The sequence below is a fragment of the Schistocerca americana genome, chromosome 2 (assembly GCF_021461395.2).
Source record: "Schistocerca americana isolate TAMUIC-IGC-003095 chromosome 2, iqSchAmer2.1, whole genome shotgun sequence".
Lineage (NCBI taxonomy): Eukaryota > Metazoa > Arthropoda > Insecta > Orthoptera > Acrididae > Schistocerca > Schistocerca americana.
Genome location: NC_060120.1, coordinates 302612295 through 302626125, shown reverse-complemented (window position 1 = coordinate 302626125; position 13831 = coordinate 302612295). Strand labels below are relative to the sequence as shown.

Sequence of the window (13831 nt, the reverse complement as noted above, 5' to 3'; positions counted from 1 at the left end):
AAAAACAAAGAAATAGACCAATATGGCTGAAACTTGGTGTTCGTTCTATCCGAAGATGCTACTAACTAAACATGACTGTGATACGTGCTGGTGGTGCCATCTCTCGGACTTTGCTCAAATGGCCCTTGTACTCGTGTGGTTTACACTCTAGTTATATCCCCAGGCTCTTCTAATACTCATAAGAGTACCTTTCACCTCTGAACACACATTCTTTATGTAAGGGGCCCATGATATTTTCAAATCCAGGGTTACCCCTAAATAGTTCACTACCCCCTCTATAGGTAAAGTTTCATCAAGTAGCTTAAGACACCAAAATGTGTGCTGGATCTGCTCCCTTGTAAATGGTACTACAACAGTTTTCTTAGGGCTGACACTTGGATCTTCTTTCCTGCACCAGTTTTGCACAATGTTCAATGCACATTGTGCTGTAGTTCCGACAGTACTAGGAAATTAGGCAAATATTACTATGATGAAGTCATCTGCATATCCTTGGCAAAAGTAGCCTCTAGTGTTAAGTTCTTCAATGAGTTCATTCACCACTGGGTTCCATGATAGTGTGTACAAAACTCCTCCTTGTGGACACTTTCCGATTGTGTTGATCACCAACCAATAGGTTTCTACCTTTACTTACTCAGCTTTGTCTTACCCACCTATATATGGTTGTCTCAATGCCATGCTCTTCTGCTGCAGCTCTAACCATGGATTTGAAAGTTGTATTGCTACAAGCACCAGCCACAAAGGTGCAGAGGGCAATTTTGTAGTTCTTTTTCCACCATCCCAACAAGTTGGAGAAATTTTGTTTCACACAATTTGCATGGTTGATATGCATGTTGGTTTACATGTAGAGGAACCTTAGCTAGCCTATTTCCTTAACATACACATTAACCAGTTTTTCTAACATATTAAGAATGAAGACCAGACTGATTGGTTTCACATCCTTGGCCTTGGCATGATCAGTTCTCTGTGGCTTCAGAACAATCACAACACTCTCTTTCCTGCAAGCATTAGGACTGATTCCTGCTGCTAGGCTGATCATAACAGCTTGTATCGAAACCTAATTAAATTCTCTTCTGCCTGTTGCAGTAGGGCCAAAAATATTACATCGAAATGGTTGAAATGTTCCCAATGCCTACTGGATTTTTCTGTTCTTCTTTTTTGGAAATCAACTCATTCTGTAGCAGATTTCCAGTTCTGCCTTTGGTGACCTGTGAACCTCTGTCTCTCAGGGCTTGAATATGTTTTGTCTGCCAGAGTGCGCAGAGGAAAATTAGTCTTAGAAGCACATACAGCATCTCATTTGCTGTCCTTGTATACTCACTATCCCGTTTCCTTAGAATACCTACTGGATTACTGGTGTGAATTTTGTTAATTCTTGCACAAGTAGCTGTAGCTTCCAAAATCTACTAGATTTCTTATCAAAGTTCAGATTTCAGAAGGTGTGAGTTGAGGTTTTTCTTATAAAAGTTCCACTCTGCTTTCCTGTGATTCCTATAGGTCATAGTCTAGCACCCATTTCAATATCAAAGTTAATTTACAGATGGTCACATAAGGATGGTTACAACAACACCTGCCATTGTTTGACATAGCTACCTATTAGAATGGACCCAAAAGTTACACCAATTACTTCTTCCCTTCTGATGTTCCTTCCCTCAATTCAGTATCTCCAGGTTACTCTCAAGCAAAAATTTAAGAAGGTACTCAGTTCTGCTGTTGCTGTCAGTGCTTCGCCATAACAGGAAGTGGGTATTGGCATCACAACCAACCAGTGGTTGTCCATTCTGCTCAGAGCAGCCATCTACCAGTCTCCTAAATTCCTAGGAAGGAGTAGTTCTGTCCTCATAATGAACGTAAGCTTTGGACAATGCATTTTCCCTCATGCTGCCTTTCTCCCATGTGTTGTTTCATCCTTAGGTTTACCAAGTCCATGGAAAAGAAATCTGATATCAGCATGAATGAAATTCCATTCTTAACATAAATGAATACTCTTGAGTTCTTTATATTCCTAGCATATATCAATCTACCTCCAGTTTCTCCAAGGTCTCAGACACCACCTCCATGTAGATAAGGCTTTTGAATCTTGGCCATGTCCACCTCTTGTCTTTCCGGAAGATGGCTCAGGACGGGAGTTGTCCTTGTATTATTTTGGAGGTTTATCTGCAACACTTGCAGCCTCCAACTTGCTGGCATGGTCGTTTCTGATGTCTTTGATTATCCTGATGGCAAACTATGAGAATGCTAAGTACAAGTACAATTCCAAGTCCTTTTCTCACAGAGATTTTTTTGCTGACTTCCACTGCAAGGGTTTGTCCATTGATACAACCTTTCCGTTATTTACATTCCAGTACTCTGTCAAGATCGTCTGGTTCTGTGGCCGTATTTTCTTGAACTGTCTTTGGAGGGGCACCCTTAACAAGTTTTAGTTCCCAGATTGATACATTTGTGGCCTTGAATAGCTCAGCTGCTGTCTTCCTACAGATAATGAATACATTTGAAGCCCCAACTTGATTATAAAGGTGAAAATAATGAAGGTAGTGCTTTTAATGTTGACATGTCATCCTGCACAACCAGTGCCTATGTTTTTATGATATAAAAATGTTCTTTTTTAATCCATTAAAATTTATTTTAATTAACCAGCCCAACTCATGGTATGATGTGATCCATACCAAGGGGTGTATGGCATATGGGAAGATGCATCATTAACATTGGGAAACCAGGCAACTTCCCCGAGTAATTAGCCTTGCACTGCTTGGGGTTCTGTGGTGTCAGGAACAGACCCCCTTCTCATTGGTCCAAATGGAGAACATGGAAAACAAAATAAAAACTGAAGACTTGATGAGAGAAGTTTGGGGAGGATGCAGGTCTGGTGCCCAAATTTAGGAGAGTCTATCTGGACAAGGGTGCTCTAATCTCTGTCTGTGAGGGAATAGAAACAGTTGTCTGGCATAAGGAGATGATGCCCAAGATATCTCCATGGGAGGAATCAAAGCAGCTGGTCGAGAATGAACAACAACCTGGAGATCCTGAATAGGAGAAAGAATCTATGTTCAGGAACATTAGAAGGGAAGAAGTAATTGGCGTAACTTTTGGGTCCTTTCTAAATACTGGCAGCTGGTGTTGTAGCTGTCTTTAAGTGACCAAGTGTAAATTAACTTTGAGACTGAAATGGGTGTTAGATTATGCCCTATAGGAATCATAGGAAAACAGAGTGGAACTCTTATAGGAAAGACCTCAAACTCACGCTTATCTGAAATCAGAACTTCGGTAAGGTATCTAGTAGATTTTGGAGAACTGTCACGACACAGTGACATCTGCCATTATGACATCATAATTAGAAAACTGTCCAATCACCTAGAAGTGTGCAAAAAGAAATGTAATGCGGTGGAATAATGCTCTGGAAGTGCAAAGGAAGCAGTTAAGAAGACTGTTCAACTTTGCAAGAAGGAACAGACAATGGGCAAAATATTGGGAGGCCCTTGCCACATACAACATTGCAATTAAGCAAGTGAAGCTATTGTCCTAGAAGGTATTCTGAGGAATTCTCACCAGGATACCAACTTATCCAGTAGGTATTCTAAGGAATGGGGATAGTGATTATACAAGGACAGCAAATGAGATGCTATATGTGCTTCTAAGACATTTTCCTCTGTGTGCTCTGGCAGACAAAATAGATTCAAGCCCTGAGAGGCAGTGGTTTACAGGCCACCAAGGCAGAACGGGAAATCTGCTACAGATTGTGTTAATTTCCAAAAACGAAAAGAAAAAAAGGATCCAGTGGGCAGTGGGAACATTTCAACCATTTGGATGGAATCTTTTCAGCCCTACTGAAACAGGCAGATGAGAATTTAATTTGGTTTCAGTAAGGGCTGTTAGGGTCAGCCTCACAACAGGAATGATTCCTAGTGCTTGCAGGACAGTGAGTGTTGTGATTGGTCTGAAGCCACAGAGAACTGATCATACCAAGGCCAAGGATGTGAAACCAATCAGCCGGGCCTCATTCTTCATATGTTAGAAAAACGGGTTTATGTGTATGTTAAGCAAAAGAGGCTAACTAAGGTTCCTCTACATGTAAACCAACATGCATATCAACCAGGCAAATCGTGTGAAACAGAATTTCTCCAACTTGTTGGGATGGTGGAAAAATAATTACACCTTTACAAAATTGCCCTCTGCATCTTCCTGGCTGGTGCTTGTAGCAATACAACTTTCAAATCCATGGTTAGAGCTGCAGCAGAAGAGCATGGCATTGAGACAACCATATATAGGTGGGTAAGACCAAGCTGAGTAAGTAAAGGTAGAAACCTATTGGTTGGTGATCAACACCATCAGAAAGTGTCCACAAGGAGTAGTTTTGACACAGTACCGTGGAACCCAGTGGTGAATGAACTCATCGAAGAACTTAACACTAGAGGTTACTTTTGCCAAGGATATGCAGATGACTTCATCATAGTAATATTTTCCAAATTTCCTGGTACTGTCAGAACTACGGCACAATATGCATTGAACATTGTGCAAAATTGGTTCAGGAAAGAGGATCCAAGTGTCAGCCTCAAGAAAACTGTTGTAGTACCGATTACGAGGCAACAAATCCAGGATACATATTGGTATCTTGAGCTTCTTGATGAAACTTTACCTATAGAGGGGGTAGTGAAGTATTTAGGGGTAACCCTGGATGTGAAAATATCATGGACCCCTTACATAAAGAATGTGTGTTCCGAGGTGAAAGGTACTGTTATGAGTATTAGAAGAGCCTGGGGATAAAACTAGAGTCTAAACCACACAAGTATATACTAGATATACACCACTATAATTAGCTCTGTGATAGTTTATGGAGTTACAGAATGGTAGAACAAACTACAACAGTGGGTGACTGCTACAGAGCTTATCAAGGTGCAGAGACTGGACTGTTTAGCTACAACAGGCAGAATTAGCAGCACACCCTCTGCTGGAATGGAGGCCAAGCTGGACATACCCCATTTACACCTGGGGAGGCAAGGCCACAGAGGCTAAAAAGTAGAAATAATTGGATATCCATAGGATATCCTGAATCCCATACCAATGTAGCGACCGTGGTAAATACAGGAGTGGCCAGGGAAATGTTGAGTGTTTCATAAAACATTCAAGGAAACAACTGGAAATAGCAAGCAGTGAAAGAATGATCACAACACAATGGAGGAGACATAATTTAGTTTGCTAATAGGTCAAAAGCAGATGAAGGTACTGAGGCTGCGTTGTAAGGGGTACAGCCTAGACTGGAGGGAGTGCTTTCTAGGAAGTTTGGCCACAGTAACCCAGGTGGATATATCTGGTATCAGAATGTGCACAGAGAAGAATTTGCACCCACACTATGAAGATAATAGCACCTACATTTATTCAGATTGCCAAGCAGCTCTGAAATCTTCATCAGCTCCTGCAATAAGATCAAAAATCATTGTAGGATGCCATGAAGTCCTTGTGTGATTGGTCAGTCAGAAATCAGTGGCAATGGACAAGCTAATAGGCTAGCCAGGACAGGTGTGACAACTCTTATTTACTGGACAAGAATCTGTCCTTACCAGCACTAAGGCAATGGTTAAATTGAAACTATGAAACTGAATCAGAGAGCAGCATGTAGACTATTGGACTATGATCTGAAAACAAAAAAATGGCAAGCTATTGATGCCAAAGTAATGTTTAAGCATATTTCTGTAATCCTGGGCTTGAACAGTAGGCAGACTAAACTTATGGTAGGACTAATGACAGGTCATGGGAACCTTAAGAGACCACCTGCACCTGATGAATATAGAGAAAGAAGCTTCTGTGTATAGGATGTGTTGTGAGGGTGATGAAACAGCATTATGAAGACAGTATTGTTGATTACAGATGAAGCTTCAACTTTGTTTGTGATCAGATTAAGAAACTGGTCACTCTGCTGCTCAATGCTTAGGTTTGTTGGAAGTTTGTAACAAGATCTCAATAAACTATTGTGACTTGGCATTGAAAACTGCAAGCACTTCTCAAAAATCTACAAATATGTGGTCGCCTATAATACTCAAATGACCACAAAATCATTGAATCACTTACATACCTAAACTGTGTTGAACTGTGACCTCTTGGAAGGGAAATTAATTTTATCTTCCTTTCCATACAACTTTCCTGAGAGTTTTTCAAAAATGTCTCCAATCTAGGAAAAAAAAAAAAATTCTCCAATATAATAGTATAGGCAAACTCACCTGAAATGGTGCCTCAGCTACATATTTAAACAGCACATACATATTATTCAGATCATAACTACAAAATAACCACTTACTTTCATGGGTAACTTCACCTTTTCGGCAGGCTTTAACTCATGGTTATTAATGAAGACACTTAGCAATAAATATTTATAACAACATAACGCAGAATCCAGGATAAGGATCACCGTTTGACAATACAAGGCACACATTGCTTGGTTTGTTTGTCGTGACCCAATCACTGTGTTTTTCACAGTTGCCTGATTTAATTTGAAATTCTTCCAAACTACTGTACTAAGTTGTCTCAATTTCTTTTTGCATGCATTGCACCCATTGCTGGATGGCCTGCCTGCTAAGCTGAGTGGTAACATGCTTGCCTACCATGCAGCAGGCCCAGTTTGATTCCCAGCCGGGTTGTCACTTGTGGACTGGGTGTTGTGCTGTCATCACCATTCATCATCACTGACACACAAGTCACCCAGTGTGGCATCACCTGAATAAGACTTGCGCACCTGGTGGCCGAACTTCTCCAAGTTGGGGCCTCCCAGCCAACAATGCCACATGATCATTTCATTTCATTGCTCAATGACTGTTTTGAGTGGCCTTTTTTTCTATACACTCTTGAAGAATATTTGGATCTTCTTGAGCAGATGTCTGCTTTAAAGACAAATATGTAATGCATCCTGGAATCTGATGTGACAGCATCTGGAAATAGACAAGTTCACATGCATCATAAATTGGTCCTGAACCACTATTAACATTGCAACAAAATTAAAGCATACTTAAGTTTTTATTATTTTTAAGCTGATTAAAAGTATGATCTGCTAAATATTGAAGAAATTTTCACCCAGTTTTCTTCAAACATCACCAGTCATCCAAAGACACCATAAACAATTATACATGCTGGAACTGCTTAAAACATCATCCAAATTGAAATGCTATTCACATATCTAAAAATGAGAATTAATCTTAGTGTTGTGAACTTGATGCAAACTGAACAAAGGAAAACTGCAAATAGAACAAATGAAAACTGACTCGAGAGTACTGGCCAGAGATGGGTCACACAATGATTTGTTATGCACTCGTGTGCAAAACTTAAGGACAAAAGTAACATTTCATATGAAATGTTACTGTCAAGTAACATAGCTTGATGAAACTTTGACCACACACAGAAAGGACTGCTACAGTGTATAGTACAGAAGTTAACTGAAAGAAATACGCAGTGAGACAAAAAGAAATATTACTTTTATTCAAAGACAATAATTACACTGAAATCACTGCGATTTGCAGTGGTCCTTTGGACAAAATAAAAAGTGGGACATGGTTCTTAATAGGGTGAGTGATCGCCATGAATGACAATGCAGACTGCAGCATGCTTCCCTGTTGGCCACAAGCTTTGTAAGGAGTTCTTGGGGTAAGGCATTCCAGTCCTCCATCTGCATGGTTCACAACTTGGCGATCATTGATCTATGTGAATTTGCTGCAATACATCTCCCCAATGCATCCCACACCTGCTCGATGGATTGTAAGTCAGAGGATTGGCAGACTTGTCTATTCATCAGATATCTTTTTCATTCAAGAACTCCTCCACCTGCACAGTTTGATGTTCCTGGGTGCATTACCTCTCGCAGTATGAGGGTACATAATGCACCTAGGAACATTGTTGAACATGATTGTTTTGGTGGTCAAGGTGTTATAACTTGGGGAAGATTAATGCTGCATCAGGGTACTGAGTTCCAAATATTAGAACACCAGTCAACATTATTGTGACACTGTACTCCTTCCCATTACGTATCTTTTCAAGCATGCCTTCAGCCCCGACTTCATTTTTATGGATGAAAATGCATGACAACATTGCATACTGCTCATGGAGGAGCTCTTGTAAAAGAGCACATTGACTGGCCTGCCCCTCCCAACGATGAACTGGAGCATGTTCACATGCTCCAAAGACCAGTGTTGTGTCCACACTGGTGAAGGAATAGATTGCCCTGTTACAAGAATTCCATAGCAAACTTGCAGCTAGCAGGGGACTACATTGAAGGGCGTACATTGCTGTCTGTGGCGATCACACATCTTATTATGAGCCATGTCCCTCCTTTTTCAGTGTCTGCGGCAATGTTAAAGTCATGGTGACTTAAGTGTAATTATTTTCTTTGAATAAAAGTGTCATTTCTGTTTGTCTCATTACAAATTTCTTTCAGTTACCTTCTGTAATATGCTGTAGCAGTTGTTTTTATGTATAGGCCAAGTTTCAATGTGCATCATGTGAACGTTACTTTTGTCCTTAAGTTTTGCATACCAGTGCTGTTAATGGATAGAATTTTCAGTTTTGCAGGATTACATTATTACAAATGTAACAGTATATTAACCAAGCTAAGTGTGCAGATACTTACGGCAAACTATGTATTGGAGACCCGGTCATCCTGTTAATGGTTTAATCCATTTGTCTTAAATATTCATCAGGTGGGAATGTAAAAAACATTGATTTTAGGACAGATACCACAATTTGTCCTGCAGTTGGACAAACAAAACTTGTGAGGCATTTTAAATGGTCACATGTTTGTGTCACAATCATAATAAAAGAGATTTCCACCACAGGTATAACAAACACAGTGACTACAAAAACATGCTTCAGTTACTTAAGTTTATGAGTAATGGCTTTGTTTCTAGATGCCATTGGTTGAAACTAGCATGACGAAAAGTAGTGAGAGCTCTAAGTAAATGAAAATGAGAGAAACATATGTTTAATAATAATAATAATTTTTATGAGAAATAAGCGTTCAGTGAAGGAAAAAAGTTTTAACTATTGCCACCTGAAAGTATTATGGTTACAAACTTTGTAGTTATGAGGGATGTGCATATTATGATTCAGTTCCTGCTCCCCCACATCAGTACTTCCTTCACAAATTGTATAGGTAAGTTCACAAGATCTTTTCCATTTATGATTTCATTATAATCCATCCAATAAATTGGTTCCATTTAGTGTAGCTCATTGGTTTCCCCATTTTTTGTGTTAACTGAACTTCTGCACATTGGATGCACACAAGTGAAGTGTGGAAACAATTTTGTCTTCATTCATACTAAGAAATTCATGTCCAGTGTATTTGTTGTTATCAGACTGGTGATTTCAGTGACACCTTGGGCTTTTGATGTAGCCCATAAAATTGATTTCTTTATACTTTTTAACCAGCATACAAATGTACATTTGACTCATCCAGCATTTTTCCTAACAATCTCCACATAACACTAACCATTAAATAATTTAATTTCACTGTCAACACATATTGCATAATGCTATTCCACTGCAAAATGACACATGATGTGCCTCTGTCATGCATTATAAGCATAAGGTGTCTTGCAAGGTGTAGATGTAGATTTCAAAGATCACTGCTACTGATATTCCAACAACAATATTGTCAGTCCACCATCCAAAAAATTAAAGGATCCCAATCAAGCAAGCTCGCTCTCAGTTTTTCATTATTGTCCTCCCCACAATCTACTGTGCTTCACCTTACCATTTTTTAGCTTTTTTATATCTTTCTTTCTTTTCTTATTCTTTTTTTCTGTTCTCGTGCTTCTTTTATCTCTTGACTGTTTGAGGTGGTGCAGTGGTCAGTGCACTTAACGGTCATTTGGGAGGTTAGCAGTTTCTATTCCTGGCCATTCAGATTTAGCTTTTTTGCCATTTCCCTATATTGCAGAGGCAGATGGTGGGATGGTTCCTTGGAAATCATCACAGTTAACTTTCTTTCCTCTGTTGGAGCTTACGCTGTCTCTCAATAATTTCACTATCAACAGAATATTAAACCTTAATCTCCCTTACTCTCTTCTTTGGTCTCTCATGTTCTTCTATTTTACCACTTTCCCTTCCTAATATTTCTGTTCCTGCCACTGTTTCTCTTGCTTTTGCATTCATTTCTCTTTTCACTTTTTGTTCATCAGTCATGTCACATCTGAGTGCCAAAACTGAGACAAAAACCTCAAGAACTGCAATGTTGCATACTGCATTTTATTGTGAGTTAATGCTCTAGCTGTACTTGTTTCTTCTAATGGTTTGAGATCTTGAATGTCTCAATTCAATCATCACCTATAATATTATCTTTTTTGTGATAATACAAGGAGGTAAATCTTTAGTTTTGAAACATTTGCTATTTGTTGATGTTGTATCCATTTATTACAAATCAGTTAACACAAGTGTGTTTCAGGAAAACAAAAATGTGACAGTAAAATACATATATGTACTGTAAATGTGGACACACATATGAGGAGTTCAACATAGATTTGATGGCTCTTGTATGAAAACTCGTTTTCACTATACAGAGTGACACTATTCATATGATGGAGTGTGTAGTAACATTTTGAAAGTATTTGCTCGAGTTTTTATTGTCCTGTGAAAATAGGGATCATGTTTGGCTCAGTGATATCCACTTTGATGACAGCATAAGTGAATCTTGTGTCAGAAAGTACACAGTATCAAGAAATAAGTAATGCCTTTCCTTGAGATATGTCAGACTGTCTTCAAAATGAAGTATGGTTTTGACATGACAATGCTTTGTTATACATGGTCCTACTGGTTGTGTTACACCCATACCTTTGAACTGAGTTACCCAACTAAGTGTATAAGGACCTTCAGTAACTAACTCCAGACCATGATTCAACTTGGAATTTTTTACATATATAAATCATTGTTAGAAATGGTAGAAATGATAACTGACAGACAAATTCTTAGAATCTCTGGATTTGTAGTCTAAATCAGACAATGGAAAATTCAGGATGGAATGTAACAATATTATGAAAAGGATTGTTCCTACTCACCATATAGCGGAGATGCTGAGTCGCAAATAGGCACAACAAAAGACACACAGAATAAGCTTTCGGCCAACAAGGCCTTTGTCAAAAATAGACGGCGTGCGCGCACCCACCCACCCACCCACCCACACACACACACACACACACACACACACACACACACACACACACACGACCAGGACTGTGGCCATATGTGTGTGAGCTGCACACGCGCGCGCACGCGTGCATGTGTGTGTGCGTGTCTGTGTGTCAGTCATCTATTTTTGACAAAGGCCTTGTTGGACGAAAGCTTATTTTGTGACAGTCTTTTTATTGTGCCTATCTGCAACTCTGCATCTCTGCTATATGGATTTATTGTCTAATAATTTGTCATCAAGTCACTTCCATAAGATTTAGAGGTTAAAGAGCTGTTTTACTGACAAACGAGAGAAATCAAAGCTTAAATAGATGTAAACTGTTTCAAAAATGATGCATCTATGTACTTGTAGGAGGCAAGAAACAGATCCAATCCTGAGAAGAAATAAAAGTAACATACTGCAGAGTGATAAAATTGAGGTTTAGAAGTTCTGTCCAGACAATAAAGCAATATTAAAGGCAACGTATTTTGAAAGCTCTAATAAAAGATGTTTCAAATAGGTGTCTATAAGTTTACAAACGAAGGATTCGGTCAGAATAACTGAGAAGAAGAAGGGGAGAAAGAGTAACAATGTGAACATTGTGTGAAGTACTATTTTTAAGAGTGAGAGGTAGTTTACCAAATACAGCATTAGACGGCAATAAAATACAATCAAAATACCATGAAAAAAACAGTTGAAACACTGACCACCCTAACAGCTATGCACAGAGCTAATGTACCAATCATGCATTGTTTGTATTGGAAGATTTCCTTTCTAGAAAGATAAGAAAAATGTAGGAAAAGGAGCTGAAAAAAATGAGAAAACTGCTGTGTTGTAAAGTGAATTAATCACAGTACTGCACTAAAAAGATAAGTTGTTTGTTGAAGGAGAAGTAACAAACCACATGAATTCTTGGAGACAAAATATGTTGATAATTTAGTCTTTCATTGCCACATATTATGTTGTTTCCTCTTCTTTTTCTTATGCCTTTGTCCTCTGTTGGTGCAGGCTCGGCTTGGTTATTAATGACTCTGGTGTGGTTAATGTAAGAGATGGCCGGATGACCTTCCTGTTGCCACCCCACTACCCCTCCCCACCCTTCCCTGTGCAGGATACGTGTTCCCCAACTGTCTGCTTATAGTGTTATTCATGTGAAGTGAGCAAAAGTTTCTAAAAGTTTGCAAATTGTGTAACTAAGGTGAGTCTTGGGTACCAACTTGATACTCACCTAATGGAATATGAGAGACTGCCTTAAAACTGCACTCAAGCTGGCCCGCACACCAACCCTTGTCATTAATTCATCATGTAGATTTCATCTGGGGCTGGCACACACCTCCCCTTCCTGGAAGTGACACTTTTAACAGGCAAGGCTACCCAGATGAGTATGGCACTTGGGTAATTATTTTAACTGGAACTTTCAGGTTTTTATTCATTTTCATCAAATCTATGGCCTTCTTCTCCATCTTTTCATTAGACTGAGAAGGAATTGTTTGGATTTAACACAATAAATACATTAAAGCCTATGTTTTGAGGTGGTTCACTGATTTATTCGTATTCTTGTAACTAATTTTTCTTCTTCTTCTTTTTCCTTATCATCACTGTATGTCAGTGCTTCAGATTTCTGTTTGTTAGGATTAGTATGCAATTATAGGCTACAGTTTGGTATTTTATTTACAGGTAGATTATCCAATGTTATGCATGGAAAAACTCCAATTGGAAGCGCAACAAGAAATCGAGAACTAGGAAACCGACCGCGATCTGGACTATGGCAAAGGAAAGATGGACGCCATGGTCGCAAGATAAGGCGTCTGCCTCCAGTCCGAGTAATTGGAGAAGCTGCCCCGAAACCTCCAACTCCGATTCGTCTGACACTGAATATTGCTTAGTTTATGCATTGTACTTTTGTAGAGTTTTTAAGTGTGTAATAAGCAACATAAATGTACAGGTTGTGAAATATTAAAAACTGAAATATTTATGTATTAGTAAATGACAGATAGTAATTTTTTTATTATAGAAATTTGCCAACATTTGAAACTGACTGGAACCAGAATGCCTCAGATCTATTGCTGTGATGCTGGTTGTAATTGAAAAATTATGTGCCTGATTCTGTACAAAATTCATGGTGTATGAGTTGCAACCTCTTGGTGGCATCATGCCCTTCATAATCTGCATGCTGTTATGTGTAACATCCTTAGATCTAGATCAGTTCACCTGCACAGCAAAAGGGGCAGCAGTGACCAAAGAGAAAATAATTATGTTTACTTTTCAAATTTGCCTGAACTCTCTAAAAGACAGCAGCAGATACTTAATGACAGCAGATTAGATTAGATTAGATTATTTTTTCGTTCCTTTCACGTTTACTTCATTAACATGAATTCATCTGATTATGTGAGCTGTATGCTCTTCCAAAGGAAATTGTTTATTTTGATACCACTGTTTGTACCTTTAATAAATAATTTAGCAAATCAGTTCCAGGCATGTAGCTGGTAGGTTACCCTGCAGATTTCTTTATTTTATTGTACATGCAAGGTGATTGTTAGCCATTACATCATTTTGTGTTGTGTTCTCTTCATAAAGCAGTCTCATCTTCATCGTAGACTATGCATATTATTTTGAATGTTTATAAAAAGCACTATCTCAGCATTAAATAGTGCATATGCATACTAGCTCATACCCATTTCAAAGCATACTAGCTCA

The 13831-nt window shown here is 38.8% G+C and overlaps 1 protein-coding gene across 1 annotated transcript in view; it reads left to right on the top strand.

Moving 5' to 3' along the window:
• LOC124596149 (39S ribosomal protein L2, mitochondrial) overlaps positions 1-13121 on the top strand; it is a 52662-nt gene extending 39541 nt beyond the window's left edge. The window contains exon 4 of the mRNA XM_047135168.1: positions 12812-13121. Coding sequence (XP_046991124.1) covers positions 12812-13020 — 209 coding nt within the window. The 3' untranslated portion in view covers positions 13021-13121. The remainder of the gene's footprint in view (positions 1-12811) is intronic.
• The last annotated feature ends 710 nt before the right edge of the window (positions 13122-13831 follow it).